This window comes from Callospermophilus lateralis, chromosome 1 (assembly GCF_048772815.1).
Source record: "Callospermophilus lateralis isolate mCalLat2 chromosome 1, mCalLat2.hap1, whole genome shotgun sequence".
Classification (NCBI taxonomy): Eukaryota; Metazoa; Chordata; class Mammalia; order Rodentia; family Sciuridae; genus Callospermophilus; species Callospermophilus lateralis.
The window spans coordinates 220,181,968-220,199,015 of NC_135305.1; the positions used below are offsets into that span (position 1 = coordinate 220,181,968).

General features: G+C 56.7%; 2 protein-coding genes across 2 annotated transcripts; both read right to left on the reverse strand.

Moving 5' to 3' along the window:
• Nucleotides 1-27: 27 nt before the first annotated feature.
• Nucleotides 28-8,358, reverse strand: Mcoln1 (mucolipin TRP cation channel 1). Its single transcript, XM_076850130.2, has 14 exons — nt 8,223-8,358; nt 6,141-6,346; nt 5,212-5,379; nt 4,969-5,134; nt 4,383-4,491; nt 4,058-4,154; nt 3,774-3,873; nt 3,431-3,537; nt 3,166-3,315; nt 2,926-3,027; nt 2,493-2,615; nt 1,880-2,095; nt 344-474; nt 28-246 (listed from the first exon to the last, which is right to left on the reverse strand). The coding sequence occupies exons 1-14, from the start codon at nt 8,251-8,253 to the stop codon at nt 210-212; spliced, it is 1,743 nt and encodes a 580-aa protein (XP_076706245.1). The 5' UTR covers nt 8,254-8,358; the 3' UTR covers nt 28-209.
• Nucleotides 8,359-9,973: 1,615 nt separating this feature from the next.
• On the reverse strand, nt 9,974-13,716 carry Znf358 (zinc finger protein 358). Its single transcript, XM_076850085.2, has 2 exons — nt 13,646-13,716; nt 9,974-11,740 (listed from the first exon to the last, which is right to left on the reverse strand). The coding sequence occupies exon 2, from the start codon at nt 11,700-11,702 to the stop codon at nt 10,047-10,049; it is 1,656 nt and encodes a 551-aa protein (XP_076706200.1). The 5' UTR covers nt 11,703-11,740; nt 13,646-13,716; the 3' UTR covers nt 9,974-10,046.
• Between the last annotated feature and the right edge of the window lie 3,332 nt (nt 13,717-17,048).

Sequence of the window (17,048 nt, forward strand, 5' to 3'; positions counted from 1 at the left end):
GCCCCTCCCTCTAGAAATGAGAACAAGTTTAATTTCCCATTTATTTAACATTCACCCTCTTCCCTCCCCTTCCCGGTGTCCGACCTGACTGGCCCAGGCCCTCACAGGGCGCCATAGGGAGCCAATTCTTAAAAGCAAATTCTGAAAATAAATAAGCAGGGGTTTCCGCAGTGTGGGCGGGATGAAGTCCAGGGGCAGTGGTGGTCCAGTCAATTCACCAGCAGCGAATGGTCCTCCGAGGCATCCCTGGAGGAGGGGAGTAGGAAGGAAAAGTGTCAGTTCTCTTTGGTACGCTCCCCTTCAAGCTCGGGCCCCAGTTCTCAACCCTAACAGGGATTCCAACCTTGCGCAGCAGCAGAGCAGGCTGCAGGCTGAGCCGCTCCCGCGTCGGAACTTGCCGGAGGTGGGGCTGTCCTGGCACTGTGCGATGTAGGCTTGGAGCTCGCTCTTCTCTGCACCAGCACCATCCGGGTGCTGGGGAGAGACGCCAGGAGATCCAGCATGAAAGTGGCCCCCAACTCTGAGGCCCTTGAGATCTGCACCCCTCTCCTGCTATCTGGGTGTCCTTGTCCTGATGATGGTTAGACAGGCTCCCACCTTTGGGCCTTTGCTCTCGCCATGACCTTCACCTGTTGTTTCCTGTTCCCTTGCCCCGACCCACAAGCCTCATCTTGGTCAGTCCTGGTGCCCTCTGCCGCAGGCCCAGACACACATCTATGACATGAGGCAAAGATGGTACGCATCTGTGGGCACAGGTCCTGAGCGGACACACATGACTTCCAAGAGCTCAAGCAAGACCTGATGGGGCTCCTGGGGTCTGATGGGCAGGAACATGGCTGTGGGCAGCTCTGGGCATGGGCGGGATGGGGTGGACACACATCTGCCAGTGACACAGGACACCACAGGGCCTAGCACAGCCTTTTCCCCCTCAACCTACTATAGGCACCATCTCTTCTCCAAGTGCTTCCTGGCTTCTAGGTCTCTCTACTCATGACTGTTCCTACCCCGGGTGCCCTCTCCCTTGTTTCCACCTCTTCAATCTGAAACTGAGATGATGGGAATGCTCAATTATCTAAGCTGTCTATCAGGGCCGCCATGAGCTGCACTGGCCTCTGGGTACTTGACCTATGGATGGTCAGAGTGTGAAACTGAATTTCCTTTTAGTTCAAATCAAAATTTCAATAGCTGTATGTGGCTAAAGCCTAGTCATGAACAGAACGTTCTAGAAGCTTTCTTGTATCCACCCTAATATCAGTCTAAAGCAGGGTATCATCTACCTTCCACACTCCTTCATACCTCTTGCCAGTGGGTCAGGGGCCATTGGACGTCCACTCTTGTATCACCATCTTTCCCAAAGACCTTAGACTGTTAAGGCCTGCTTTTTCTTGATGCCCAGCACCCAGCACAGAGCTTGGCTCAGAATACACCCTGGGACATGTTTTCTAAAAGAATCCTGTCCTGTGCCACCCACATGTCCTGCTCTGTTTTCTCTGAACCCTGCAACCTGCAGAAAGATCAGCATTCTTGGAAGTTCCATAAGACACAGGGGTTGAAAGAGTGTCTTGCAGATTCATTTGGCCCTGGGCTGAACCCAGCTCCACACTCACGAGTTAACCCGGGGCGAGCTCCTGAGACACTGCCTCAGATTCCCTGTTAGTAAAAGCAAACCCAGGAACCGTCCTGGCCTGAGCCCATTTTGATGATACTTGGGCAGCCTCAGTCCCACTTGGGCCTCCCTTGGACTTCAGAGTCTCCCGCATTCTCTCTGTGTCTTTGCTCAGCGTTCTCTGTCCCCAGGACTCCTTGGTGGCAGGCAGCCACAAAGCTCAGAGCCATGCATGTGTGTGGGAGGCCCAGGGAGGCAGGCTGGGCAGCTGACCTTGATGGTGTCGTAGGCGCCCGTGATGAGCGCGATGAAGAGGCTGAGCACCATGTAGATGAAGAGGCTGATGAACGAGTAGAGGTAGAGCTGGGAGAAGAGCCACACCAGGCTGCTGCGGCCCTGCTGCGCCTGCATCGCCGCGAACGTCACAAACATGTCATCCCCGTTGATGAGCGAAAACAGGCACTCGGACACCATCGATAGTGAGCGGAACTGTAGGCAGGGTCATCAGAGGTCAGGGGGTCAGTGGGCAGAGTACCAGCAATCACAATGGGGCCGTCGGAGGGTTGTCATGTCAATGACAAGGTCACATAGTAAATGACATATTTCCCCAGGGCTAAAAGGGATCATCAGATAGAGCTGAGGACAGAATAACTGGGATCAACACAGGATTATCAGCAGGTGTGATGATGACAGTCACAAAGTCAATGTTAGGGCCATTGGGGGTCAGAGGGGACAGACAGCAAAATTGCTACAGACTAGTAGAATCAGTACCAGGGTCAGGGTGGGTGGTTTCAGGTTAGGTAGGTGAGAGGTAAGTGGGCTCAGGGAGGGAGCCAGGAACCCTTGGACTGCATTCACGAGCACCCCTGTCCCCAGAAGCTCCTACCTTCACGTGGTATGGCCCTAACACGATCCAGCCACAGAAGCAATAGCCCAGGTAGATGACGGCCACGCAGCAGCAGAAGCGCATGACACTAGGCAGAGCCACCCGCAATGTGGCAATGAGAATCTGTGGGGGGCAGGAGGATTCAGAATGTGGCCACAACCCAGGGGAGGAAAGCAGGCCATCCTGGGGAGGAGGGTCCAAGGGAGCCCCATGGATGATCAGCTTATGGACAAGAAGGGGCAGGTGCCCATGGTGCTGCCCAGGTGCAGGGACAGGTATGTGTATGGTGGGCAGGTGAGGAAGAGACTTGCAACTGGGCACAGCCAAGGGCTGTGGCTGCTTTATGTGTGTGGGTGTATTTGAGGGGCAATGGTGGTCACTTAGAGGGCCAGATACATCCCTGCCCAGGCCCACTCAGGGGCATGAGGCTCACGTTGTACTTGTGGAAGAAGGTCAGGTAGCGGATGACGCCCACCCAGACAAGCAGCGTGGAGGTGCCCAGGAGGATGCTGCAGACGTCATAGCTTGCCAGGTTCTAGGGGTGAGACCAGTGTCATTTCATTCAATCCCACCCTTCCTGGGAGGAATGTGGCCCCAGGCAGGCATGGTGGTGAAGCCAGGACCTGGGACAAGATGGCACAAGGACCCAGGGCAGGGTCTGGGCATGACCCACCTTAGCCTCGATACCGATCTTCATGATGGTGCCCGAGATGGTGAGCACATCGCTGGTGACCAACAAGATGTACCAGCCATTCACAAATTCTAGCCGTTCCCACAGGCTGATCACCCGTCCCCGTTGCCGCCACATGAACCCAACAAACTCCTGCAGGAGAAGGTGAGATGAGGGTCCATCCAGGCACAGAAGCCTTGAAGCCCTGGCCCTCAGGGCCTCAGGGCTGGGGAAGATGGGCACTGGCATACGGGACCCTGGGCCTCACGTTCTGCAGCAGGAAGCCACGGAGCAGTGAGCGAGCACACAGCAGGAAGGACAGAGAGCAGGTGAGGATGACCACCATGTCAAACAGCAGCCGGAAGCTGTTGTCTCCTGCACAGAGAGGATGGTGGGGTCAAGGGTGACACAGGACCATGGGAGGCTGGGGCTTGAAGCAGGCCAGGGCTGGAGACCCGAAGGGCTATGTGGTCAGGGGACTCAGGGGTTACTCTGAAGGCTGGGGTCAGAATTCCTGGTCAGTGCTGGTCTGGGGCTCAGGGGACCCTGGGCAGGTCGGGGGGCCCCCAATTGCTGCTGGCCTGGGTGTGGTCTGGGGCTCAGGGGCTCACCATGTCTGGAGACACTTGGGTGCTTACACTCCTGGATGTGGGCCTGGGTCTCCAGACGGATGGGGATACGCCCGCTGTGTGCCTTGTTGTCGAATGTGATCTGCAGGGGCCAGGTGGGGCAGGGCAGAGGCAGACTGACCAGCAGCCCCAAGCCCCACCAGACCTGCCTGACGGACAGTCCACTGGCCCCAGCCTTCCCACCACCACCTTTAGCCAAGGCTCCCCACACGTTCTTTGACCTGTCAAGTGCCGTGTGGGGCCCCAGATCCCAGGAGGGTCCTCACCAGGACACTGAAGGTGTAGCAATCAGGGATCTCATTGTTGATGAGGCTCTGGAGGTTGATGGTCTTCAGCTGGAAGTGGATGGTGACGTTGATCAGCCTAGGGGGAGGCTCAGGTGAGGGGAGGGGCCCTGCCCGTCCCTCCCAGTCCCCATGCCAGCCCCCCTTCCCTGCTGGGCTGACTCTGCAGCTAGCAGGGGAACTGCTCACAGGGCATCTGTGCAACAGCCCTGCCCCCGCCTGCAGGGAAGTGTCTACAGGTCAGGATGCCAGGCATCCTGTGCCCCCACCCTCGGCCCCTTCAGCCCCTCAAGCGAGCAGGCAGTACTTGTGGAATTTGAGCGTGAGGTTCTTGTAACTGGAGCTGCCGTCCGAGAGGGCGAGATCATCACTGGGGGGTACAGGGGGTCTCTCGGGGGGATCCACCTGGATGCAGTCTGAGGACAGGCAGTCAGGGAAGGGCCTCAGGGAGCAGGGGAGGCCTAGGCTGGTCTCCCCTAAGCCCCCGCAGGCCGTCCCTGCTCACTTCGCACTTTGTGCTTGAAAACCTGCTGTCTCCCCTAGGGCAGGGGCTTATTCTCTACAGAGACCCTACTGCCTGATGCTCCATGTACCCCATAAGTTAGAGAACAAATGATATGAGAAAATAATTCCTGGCTTTTTTCTGTCCACGAGTTCTACCAAGCACATTGTACAGGTCAAATTATTCATGATCATGATCCCAAATCACAACCCCATGTCACAGATGAGCAAGTGGCAGGGCCAGGATTTTATGAGGTTTGGTTCTTTTACTGGGGCTGGGACCCAGGGACTTGTGCAGGCTGGGTGAGTGCTAACCACAGCCAGTCCCTGGACCAGGATTTTAATCCCAGAAGCCCAGGCTCCCAACACTAAGCCCTGCCCTGATCACTCACCAGTGACAACCATTGGGTCAATATCAAAGGTGTCGTTGGCTGGGTCCACGTGGCCACGGTGGTAGTACTGCTGACAGAGAGCCAGCGCTGAGCCGTTGGCCCAAGGGCCACCCCCACCCTGAACATAGGCGTACCGTCCCAGTGACACCTCGGGCAGCATCAGGTACTGTGGGCAGAGAAGGGGAGGCTTCGTTAGCCCAAGGGCTCTGTCGCATGTCCCGCTCCCAGACTGTCCACGCGCACCTGGTCCACAGCGTAGAAGATGGCCTGGTACAGCTGCTCCCTGGTATAGGCTGCGAGGGTGTCATCTGCCCCATCCGAGTAGCCCAGCAGGAAGAGGTGTCGGAAGGCGATGGTGTTCTCCTCCCGGAATGTCACTGCCAGCTGGTTGCTGAGCCCGAACAGGATGAGCTGGCAAGAGGGGCAGGGGAAGTTGGCTCTGCTGGGACAGGGCCTCCCTTGGGGCACAGGAGGAGGAAGAGGAAGAGTGGGCCCAGAGGCATCCTGGGGGTGGACATCTCTGCTTGGAGTGAAAAATGCTGCCCTCCTCACCCTCCACTCAGGGCCTAAACTCCATGCCACAACCACCGTCATGTCCCCAGGGTGCAGCACACAGTGGGCACTTGTACATCTCACAGCAGTGGTGAGCGTTCATCACCTGCTTACCAGATGCCTAAACCCAAACCTCCCAGTAAGCACACTACTGGGCCCTTTACCCAGGGTAGCCACAGAAGCAAGAGCTGAGGGCAGGGGCTGAGCGGGACTCATTGTGGGGTCCCCAAAGCCCAGCACAGGCCTGGCTTGAGGAAGCAGGATCACCTGGTTCAGCCACTGGATTGGTTCTCTTTGAGAGTCCACATGGTGTCAGACTGCCTGGGCTCAAATGCTATCTTCTAGTGCTCAGTCACTATGTGGTTTTGGACAGGTCCCTGAACCTCTCCGAGCCTCTCTGGCCTCACATATGCAATGAGACTACAGCACTGGGCCTCTGTGAGCTGAAAAGGAGCTGCTGCACACACAAATCTCCAATGCTCCTGGCTGGCTACCGCATTGTCAGTGTGTTTATGCTGCTTCAAGGGATCAGGAAGAGGCTCCCATTCCCAGCCTCTCCTTCCAGGGAAATAGCAGCTTCAAGTAGCGCTTGATTGGGCCACCTGCTTGGCTGGTCTCACCTGCACAGTGACCACCAGGATCTTGACCACCTGTAGCATCAACTTGCAAGGCTTGCGTCCCTTGGCCCGGAACTTGTCACAGGGACTCATGAAAAAGTACTTGAGCCGGCGGCGGAGATCCTCCTCCTCTGAGGGGGTTGGAGGGGCTGGCAAAGCCCCTGAGTGGGTCCCATACCCAGGGTTGGGGGTCAAGAGTCGCTCGGTCTCTATGGAATCAGGAGAAAGCAGTAAGGCCTGGGCAGCTCTACTTGCTACAGGTTCAGCCCAAGGCCTGGGCTACTCCCTCTGCCTTCTTGCCCCTAATCCATGCTTCTGCCAAGGGACAACTGTGAAAGGTCTAAGAAAACCTGCAATATTTTATGGCTGTATGCAGCGGTCCTTTACAGAGGTCTTGAGCTGGTATTTTGGATAATCAAAAGGACCAGGTGCAGTTGCACAAGCTGGTAACCTCAGCTACTCTACTCGGGAGGCGAGGAAAGAGGGCCAGGCCACCTAGGGAGACCCACTCTCCAAAAAAAAAAAAAAAAGCCTGAGCTGATTTGTGGCCCCGATCACCAGCTCAGACAGGACATTCAGCCTTGCTGACCCTTAGCTTCCTCATCTGCAAAATGGAGCAATAATCATCTATGACAGGGAAGCTAAGGATTGATGCTTATAAAGTGTTTATCACGGGGACAGGTAAATGGTGAGTATCAGAGCACTTCATCTATGTTCCTGTTGCAGATTTGTAGGGAGAAGGAACTGCGTGCACTGGGTTCCCACAGGGTATATGAAGCCCATGGGCTCATCCCAATTCCAAGCCTCACATTCCAGGCTTCTCTGGACAAACACCCAATAGATGACCTTTGAACTCATCACAACCTGGGCTGTCCTGCTGACACTGTCACAAGCCACAGGCCTGTGGAAGGGGTGCTCGCAGTAACAGTAATAACCCTAGAACATTTGCAGATCACTCACTCCATCCTCACCAAGGGCACTGGTCCTGGAACTCACAGGACATCTCCCTAAGCTCCTCATCTGAAAAGTGGAAGTCAAAAACATTCATGCCCAGGCACAGATCCTGAAGCTGCACTGAATTAGCAAGGCCACGCAGGTAAGGACCTCCATCATTCCTCAGTGAGCAAGCGGTGCTGAGCACAGTTCTTCTTTTGAAACAAATAGGAAGACCCAAAGTTTCAGCCAAGGTTGGGGTCACACAGTGACTGTGACATGGTGACCATGTCTCAGAACTGTCCCTAACATCCCCATCACCTCCTTGCTTTTTCTTTCTAGGACTTGGAACCTTGTCTGGCAAGCTGTCAGAATAGATTTTTTTTTTTTTCTTTTCAATACTGGGGATGGGATCCAGGACCTTGAACATGCTAGGCAAGTGGTCCACCACTGAGCCACAACCCAGCACAAAAGCCATCAGGATAAGCGTGGGTGCTGTCAGAACTGTGGTGTAGGGAGGTCCCAGCTTCTGGCCTCTCCCTTTGGAGCTTGGATGCGCTTGTTGTTTACAAGCCAGGAGGAAGGGAAGCCAGAAGGCGGCTCCTGCCTTGGCTAGGTAACAGCTAGCCTACCGCCACCCTACCAGTCCTGACGCCGATCAGGTGTTTCCAGCCAGCTCAAGGGGAGGACAACACACTTCCTCCACATTCCGGATGGGAGAGGACCTCTGAAGAGGCTGGAAGTTGGGCAGCCACAGTCTGAGTTCAGGGAAACTGCGCATTTGCTTCCTGCGTTCAGGAAGGGAAGCCTGGGGTCTCGCGTGCGGGTCAGAGAAGCTGCTGCCAGCTGTCCCAGTTCCAGCAAAGTTGTGCAATCAGAACTTGGGCTCGGAATGGAAATCCTGGACATCTCGCCACCCAAGTCAGAGAAACCGGCGGCCCGCTGGCTGCCTGAGTTCAGGACCCCGGAGCAGAGCTTGGGTTTGGGAAGGGGGGAAGCTTGGTGCTCACCCGCCGCCCAAGTTCTAGGAGCAATCTGCCCACGTCTCTACCGTGGAGCAGCTGAGAAGCCCGCACTGGAGTTGGGGAAGGGACTCCGGCAGCTCCGCCGCCCGAGGTCGGAGAAGCTGCCCCGCGCGCCGCCCGCCCTCACCTGAGCCGCGCCGGCCCACCGGGGCTGCCATGCCGGGGCGCGGGGCGCGCGGCTGGGCAGCCTGGGTCCGAGCGCCCGCCGCTGTCACTGCGGCCTCGCTTCCTCGCGGCGCCGCTTCAAACCCTCCCGCATCAGCTGACCCGCGCCGCGGTCACGTGACGAGGGCGCCCGGGTGTCCACGTGACTGGTCCAGTCCCGCCCACTGCGCCACGACGACCCCTCCCGGAGATGCACGCATGCGTGCCTTAGCCTGCGACTCTCGAGCCGATGGCGGTCGTGAGGTCCTAGCGTCACATCCCGCTGCCGGAGAGGAGATAAATGGACTGGCTCTGAGCGCGGCAGTGACTGGCCCCACTCCTGGCTCCCTGTCAGGCCCCGCGTGTGGTGCCAACTTCGTGACTTCCACGTTCAGAGTTTGACCCCTTACCCTCCGCGGGGTCTGGCGATGACTCTGCGACCCACCTAAGGATTGTTCTCCTTCCTCTCGGCCCATCAGCAAACCAATTTTCTAAACCAAATAGGACCACTTATCGCCCCACCCACCCTTTGTCCACAGTCCAGAGTCCCCCAGCAGTCCTGGCCTGGACCTCTGAAGCAACCTCCTCCATCCTGGCTCCCTTCCTCCTGCTACCCGCTGACTCCAGTGTTCATCCAGTAACCAGAAGCACCTTCAAAGAATTATTCATATCAGTCCTCTGCCAGAGAACCTGCTGGCGGCTTCCCATTGCTGGGAAACAACTCCCCACCACTGCCTACCTTTACTTTCCGGCCTAGCTCCCACCTCTGCCTCTAGTTCATCTCTTGATGATCCCAGGGCCTTTACACACTTTTGCCCTGGAGCATAATACGAACACCAGGCTCTGCAGGGTAGACAATTCAGGTTTAAATCTAGGCATTGCCATCTACCTGCCTCTTGTATATTTTCCAGTGTCTCTTAAACACTGTGTGCCTGTTTCCTCATTTGCAAATTGGGAAATACTCGGAGTTACTGGACTGCTGAAAGAAATAAATGAGCAAATGCAAGATCGATGACAAATCTGGGCAGCAGTGCTGATTATTCATTTAGTGGTACTAGACCTGTGAAACCCTTCCTCCGGACAGTGTTCACGCCACCTAAATCAGAAGTCTTGTTCTGCTTCTTTTAGAATGTGCCATCCTGATTACTTCTGAAATAGTTTCAGTTTGATGATGTGTTTTGTCAGGGTGAGGGCCATACTTATCTTGCTCCCTTGTGGAGACACTAACAATCAGCAGATGTTTGTTGAACACATAAACCTGCAGCCTCCATTTGCCTAGTGGGCTTCCGAGGGCAAGGGGTAGGCTTAGGGAGCAAATGGGGATGGCTGCTGCCATGGTCCACTGACAACCTCTATTACAGCCCACTAGACCTGGACCAGCAACATGCCAGAGATTCCAGCATTGTGAAAAAGCTAAGGGGAGGGGATTCTGTCAGGCCACCTGCAGGGCAAGTCTCCCCTGCCTAGGACCCCCCAACCCAGGCCTGGAGAGGCAGAGTGGTGACTAGTGGGATGGACAAATGTGAGACCTTATAGACAGGGGAAGCTGGGAATCTTGTGGGGTGTGGCTCCAGGTGTATGGTTGGCCTTGGCCACACCCTCCCATCTCTGTTCACCCAGCAACCAGAAGCATCTCCTAGAGAGATGATCCTGATGCCTGTTCCCTCAGCTAGTGGGAAGGGGCCAGGCTGTGCATCAGGGGAGGAAGCGCAGAAGGCAAGCCACAACGCAGAGCCGGAGGCAGTGGGAGGATTTTACTAACTGCACGACACACAACTTCCCCAGGCCTGTGGTGCTGGTGTCCCCTTCAGCCATCAGGCCCCAGTAGTGCCCCTTGCTCCTTTACCCACTCTGGACTCTCACCAGTAGGGAGGGCTGGGCTGACAGTGTCACGGAGAGGAGAGCAGGGATCAGGGTGGGACTCAGGGTTGGGGTCAGGGCTGGGCACAAGGTCAGGGTCATCATCATCACTAGGCTTAGGGTCAGAACATTCAACAGGCTCAGGGCTGGGGGTGGATGTGGAGCCAGAGAGAGGTTGAGGGCTGGGATTGGAAAGGGAGCCCAGAGCAGAGCCAGGGTCAGGGAGGCGGCCAGAGCTGGGGCCAGGACTGAGATCCAGGCCAGAGCCCAGCACAGACACAGCATCAGGACCCAGGAAGGAGACTTGCCCAGGCCTCATCACGGACGCAGGGCTCAAGCCCGGCCCCAGGCTCAGGCCGGCGGCAGCGGCCGCTGCTGCTGCGGCGGCGGCGGCAGCAGCTGCGGCGCCCTCGTGCACCCGCTTGTGCTTGGTGAGGCTCGAGGCTTGGCCAAAAGCCTTGCCACAGAGCTGGCAGCGGTAGGGGCGCTCGCCAGAATGCACGTGGAGGTGCTGCAGCAGCGCGGAGCTCTGCCCAAAGGCCTTGGAGCAGTGCGGACAGGCGTAGGGCCGCTCGCCGGTGTGGATGCGCAGGTGGTGCTGCAAGTTGGAGCTCTGCCCGAAGGCCTTGCCACAGTGGGGACAGCGGTAGGGGCGCTCGGCGGTGTGTGTGCGCTGGTGCTGCAGCAGCGCTGAGCTCTGCCCAAAGGCCTTGCCGCACTGCGGGCAGGGGTAGGGTCGCTCGCCGGTGTGCGTGCGCAGGTGCTTCAGTAGCGCGGAGCCCTGCCCGAAGCCTTTGGCGCAAACTGGGCACTTGTGCGGCCGCGGGCCGCCGTGTGTGCGCAGGTGCTGCGCCAGCAGCGAGCCGTGGCCAAAGGCTTTGCCACAGACGGGGCAGTGGTGCGGCTTCTCACCACTGTGGCTGCTGCGGTGCTTCAGCAGCGTGGAGCGCCAGCCGAAGGCTTTGCCGCAGGCAGCGCACTGGTAGGGCCGCGCCCCGGTGTGGATGCCACGATGCTGAGCCAGGGTGGCGCCGTGGCTGAAGGACTTGCCGCAGTCGGGGCAGCGGTACGGCTTCTCGCCGCTGTGGGTGCGACGATGCTGGCTCAGCCCGGAGCTTCGACGGAAGGCTCGCCCGCAATCGGGGCAGGAGAAGGGCCGGGGCGGGCTGGCTGGGGGAGGGAGCACCTCGGGGCTGGTGGTCAGGACTTGGGGGGTGGCAGTGAGGCTGGAGGAAAGGGGGTCCACGTCTGGTGCGGTGGGGCTTAGGGTGTCGCTGTCAGGGTCGAGAACCAAGGGTACAGGGCCAATAACATCTGGATCGAGGTCGAAATTTGAAGACATGGGGTCCAAATCTTGGGGATCGGAATCTTGGTTTCCCAAGATGGAGCCTGGAGCTTGCACATCGGGACCCAGATCCTCTGGGACAGGGTCCAGATCTTCATAGTTGGGGTCCACATCTTCTGAGACAGTGTTGAGGTCTTCTGGATCAGGCTCTGGGTCTTCAGAAACTGGGTCCAGGTCCTCTTTGTCAGAGTCAAGCTCTTCATAAACAGGCCTCAGGCTCTTGTGGCCTGGGTTCCTGACTAGGACTGAGCGACGCATCCCAGGTGTGAAACTGCTGACTGCTTCAGGGACAGGATCTGCAGAGCGAGGACAGAGAGTAGGTGGAAATGGGTTCTGGGAAACAGGGAATCTCTTTGGCGTCTGGGCAGGGATGGGAGAAGGGATTCAGCCATTCCTCCATAACTTACTCCTAAACACACTCATGGATCTTTCCCTGACTCTGCAGAAAGACTTCTCACTTGCCCAGTCAGGATATGGAGTAGAAGGACCCTGGGTGGGACATGGTGGGACCCTCCCTTCTCAGCCCTGAACCTGGATGGAAGTCATGGGATCCCAAACTAGGTCTCCAGTGCCCAATCCCATGGCTCTGTCCCTCTGTCCATCCTGAACTCTTGTGGGGATCCTGGGAAAGAGGGAGTCCTAGGTTCCAACCCCTTTAATTGCCCCCCTCCTGGGAAAAGGGTGGTGTCAGGGTTCCAGTGTCCTGAGCACATGGCCCAAATTCCTGCCCTCCTCTCACCCAAGTTGGAGGTGACATATTGTAGAAAGAAGGGCCCCTGACTCCACTCTTAGGTGGTATGCTGAGCTCTACAAACTGTGGTTGGAGAATAACCTAGGCACTGGGGGGAGGGGCGGAAATGACATCTGGTACCCCTCCTAGGTCACTGGGGGAGAAGTCAGGAGAAGGAGGCAATCTGAATTCCATACCTCACAGCTTAGGGAGTACATTCTCTCCTAGAGAGATGATCCTAATGCCTGTTCCCTAAGCTGGTGGGGAGAGGAAGGGAAACCATATTTGAGACCCCTCCTGATGGGGAAGTAGAAGCAGGAAGATTTAGAGATCCCTTAGGGGACAGCGGGGGTCAGTTACCAATATGTCTGTTTTCCCAGTTGACTAGAAGATTGTGAATTCTAACCCCTAGCTGGAGAGTAGGTGAAAATAATACCTGGGGATCCTCTGGGTTACTGGGGGAACCCCCAGGGAGGGGAGATTCTGAGCAATGAACTCACAGCTTGGGTGTGGGGATTATGTCTACACTTGTGTTTGTTCCCCCCTGGAGAAAAAAATCCTGAGCTGAATCCAGCCTCATGGCTGGGGGTGGTGGGAAGGTGGGGAGGTGGAGGAAGAATAGTTGGAGCCACTTCAGCTGGGGAAGCTCGGGATTACCAGTTGGGGGATGTCTTGAGTTACCCCAGGGCTGAGTTTCTGGGAGTGGGGGAATCTCTGGTTCCCCTTCTGGGAAGGGGGACATACTGAGCCACAACCCCATAGCTGCAAGGGGGTAAGCAAACAAAGAGTGCTGAGCTTCTGAATGCCCCCTCAACCCAGACCCCATAGTTGGAGGGTGGGGGAACTACTTGGGTCCCCTCCTGGATTCCTAGGAGGCAGAGGAACCCTTAGACTGCTTCCAGAGGAAAGGACTCCTCAATTCCCAACTCTTAGCTGGAAGACGGGAGGAGAAAGCACGGAGCTCCTGGGGACAGTTGGGCCCCTGAATAGCCTTTTGAGAAGGAGCTTCCCGAACTCTAGACCCCAGGACGAGATGGGGAGGCAAACAATAGCTGGGCCCTTTCCTGGGGTCCTGGGGGCAGAAGGAACCCCTGGGTCCCCCTCCTGAGGAAAGGGCCTCCTGAATCCCCGCACCCAAGCTGGACGTGGGAAACCAATGCCCAGGGCCCCCCGCGTGGTTTCCAGGAGGGAGCGTCCTGAGCTCCGCACCCCAGAATAGCGGGCGCCCCCGCCCCTCCGGCTCCGCGGCTGGGGCTCCGGGCCCTCCCCCGCCGCGGCGGGATGAGCGCGCTAGGCCGGCGGCCGCTGGGACCCCCTCCCGCCGCGCCCCAAGCCCCGTGTCCCAGCAGGAGCGGGCGTCCTGCGGGCGGGGGGCGATCAGAGGTCGCCCCCGGCCGCGCCCCACGCGGGGCCCCCAGCCCGCCCCCCGCCTGGTCCCCTCCCGGCCCGGCCCGCTCGCGAGGACACTCACCCGGCGCCCCTCGCCCCTGCCCGGCCCGCCGCGCCCGCGCCGGCCGCCGGCGCCCCCCAGGCCTGCAGGAAGCCCCCCGCCCGCCAGCCCCGCCGGCGGCCCCCTCGGCCCAGCGGCCCCGCCAGGCGCTCCCGGGGAGCGAGAGGGGCCGGCCGAGGGCCGCAGCGGGAGCTGCTGGGACTTGTAGTTCGCCCGCGCCCGCCACGGCCGTCGCCATCGCTGCCCCCGCCCCCCGGGCCAGCCTTTGTCCCGGCCCGGCCGCCCCGGCCGCGCGACCGCGCCTTTGTCTGCGCCGCGCCCGCCCGCGCCGCTCTGGCTACGTCCCTGCGGCTGTCCGCCGGCCCTCTCGGCCCTTCTCTGGCCCCGGCCCTCTCTGTCCCTCTCTCTGGCCCTGTCTCTCCCAGTCCCTAGCTCTCCGTCCCTTTCTCGGTCTTTATCTCTTTATCCCTGTGCTCTGTTCATCGCGTTGCCCCGTCCCCTCTCTTTCTCTGCTTCTGCCCCCTCTTTGTGTCTGTCTGTCTCTTTCTCTTTCTGCCTGGGTCTGTCTTGGCTTCCTGTCAATGTCTCTGACTACCTTTGTTCAAAAAACAGCAACTGTGACATGGCTGGGGCAGACTCGCCTGGCGCAGGAGCATAGTGAGGCCTCTGAGAAGCCCCACGGTTTTAAAAACATGTCTATCTTTACTTAATCCAGAATTTCTCAGATTTTTTTCTTTTTTGATAGTGGAACCCCTCACTCTTTCTGGGTAACACCCTTTTACACCGCCAGGGGAGCAGAGTCCGAGATATTCTCTTTCCCTTGGTGTCTTCAGCCTCCTACCCAGATGTCCCTGGGGGACTCCAAGTGCCTGTCTTGGCTGCTGATTTCTGAGAAACCTTAGCCAGGACTGGGGAGGGCTCTGGACACACTACCTGGCAACACACTTCCCCTCTGGGGAGGGGGTGAGAAAAAACAGCCCCTGGCAGCTGGCAGCCAGGCCATGATGTTCTTTATTAAACATAAACAACGGCCACAGAATATAAGCAATGATCAGACAAGGCCACTCTGTGATCATATCTAAACCAAGATAGAGACGAGAACACACTGCAACCACAAAAAAATGAATGCCCACCCCCCTCTTCCCACTAATGCAAATGCTGCTGCTTCTTGCCAATGGCAGCAGTGACTCTTTCAATCCTCCCACCTCGGAGCTAAAAATCTCTGAACCCTCTGGCACGAATTTGTTCTCTGCTTCCTCACAGCACATTCTGGAGTCGATTCAGCTTTCCTTAAAACCACCCAGCATAAGCCCACATCCCAATTCCCTCTTCTAGAGGGACCCTAAGGTCCCCCGTGGTGGTTGTCTCCTTATAAAGAAGCTAATTTTTTTTTTTTTTTTTGACTACAGGTGGGTTCCTGAGAATCTTTGGTGTGTTGAACACCACCTACCCGCAAATACCAACAGCCCCGAGCAACCAGATGTCCAGGCGTGTGTCCCTTCCTGAACCTTGTGAGTCTGTGCTGGACTACGGTCTGAGACCTTCCTGCCAGTTCACAGTGGATCTGATTGATCTGAGATGACTTCAATCGGATGGGGTCTCTGGTGCCTCATCCTGTCACCCCCGGATAATCTCATTAGCAACAGCATGCGTAAGGACATCTGTTGTTTCTCTCTGCTCAGCTCATCTGAGCACCTTGCTTTTGTGGTTGGATCTGTGTCTAAAGCTCCCCAGTTTGATATGAATCTACATGTACTAACAAAGAACATGGCCACAAGAACTAGGTCTGGGATGACGATGTGAAGTTGGTGGGTTTTGCCCTTCGTCGGGCATCATGAGCTATAGGGACTCATCGTGTCTGCAGTCACATCCTCGGTTGTTCAGAACAGCCTGGAAAATGAGGCCAACATACATCAGAATGTAGAGGTTAGACAAGGAGAGAGCTCTGGCTAGATTTGTGCCTAAAGTCCGAAGCCTTCTTTCTAATCTCAACAAATTTCCAGGGTTCTGAACTAGTTTTAGGATTTCTGTCCCTTTCATTCATTTATTGAGAAAAATAACTTAAAATGTGGAAATGACTAAGCAAAGCCGGGCCACCACCTGCATGGATTATAAAGTGAACAGGGCTCCCTAGGTTTGTGTAGTACACAGACTGTCTGGATGTATATGACAGCCTCGAAGAAGAACATTCCTCAGAAATCTGTTATGTGGAAGAAAAACAGCTAATTAAATTGTAGCCTATTTTATCTTGAAACTCCAATCACATGTCTCCTGAGACTGTGGATTGAGGGACTTTTAACAAAAATATCAGGATGTTGGGATCTGTGGGAGCTTTCACGCAGCCTTCAGCAAGGTCTTGGAAGACACAGGCTTTTTTTCTGCTTCTAATGAAGCAAAAGCTGATATCTGCTCCATTTTGATTATTAAAACTAAGTTCTCTGCTCCAAGTTGAAAGAGTGGACAGGTAATGCTGTGGGAGGTAAAACTGGGACCAGAGAGAGCTGGGGGACACTGGTTGTCTCTAGGTCACTCCCAAGCACCTTCTACTCTCTCTCCACAAAAGGTAACAATGACTCTCACTAGGAAGAGAAGGTTTGCAGAATTATGCCCTGGGGCACGCTAGATGCTCTGGGCTCAGTTGCTAGGAAATGGGGTCCAGCAAGGTTAACCTCAATCTCCCGGTAAAGTTTGGGGAACCAAAAGTTTCAGAGTGGCCTACTCAACTGGGCCAACCAATCATAGTACACCATTCGTTTGAGCGTAGTGATTGATTCATGGCTGAGCATGTGACTCAAATGGACCAATCAGCGTGTTGTGGGGGGGGTACGCTATTAACAACTAATGGATTGAGGACACCCTGTGATACACAGGGACAGCCTCCAACAAAGAATTATCTGACCCAAGATGCCAGTGGGGCCAAGAGTGAGAACCCAGATTTATCACAACACAACTCGGGACAGCGTCTTGCAAAATGTCTTCAGAGCAGGCAAGCACAGAAAGGTCCTGTGGCCAGCAGACCCTCTTGGGGTCAGTGTGGGACTATGAGTGCAGCCGAAAGGGCCATCCTGTTCCTGTAGGGTCCCTTGCTGTGCAAATGAGATCCTGGCCTCGAAGAGCTGATGCCGAGGGGGGAAAGGGCACCTGACCAGGCTCAGGGTTGGCTCCTTGTGGCTATTGGACGGGGCGCCTTGGTCTTTGGAGGTCTGGCCCGAGGTTCATTCTTTGAAACAGGATTATAACAGCCTACAGCTTGGCCACCAAGGCCCATGCTATTCCAGGTAGATGTAACTTCTTCACCAGACCCCAGACCTTAAAGGTCGGGTGCTGTCCAAGGTACTGGTCACTCGGGGGCTTTAGGGCATGACTCCACCTTTTTTTCCTTCTGACCTTCCGTTGGCTGCACACCTGCCTCCTGGGACCTCAC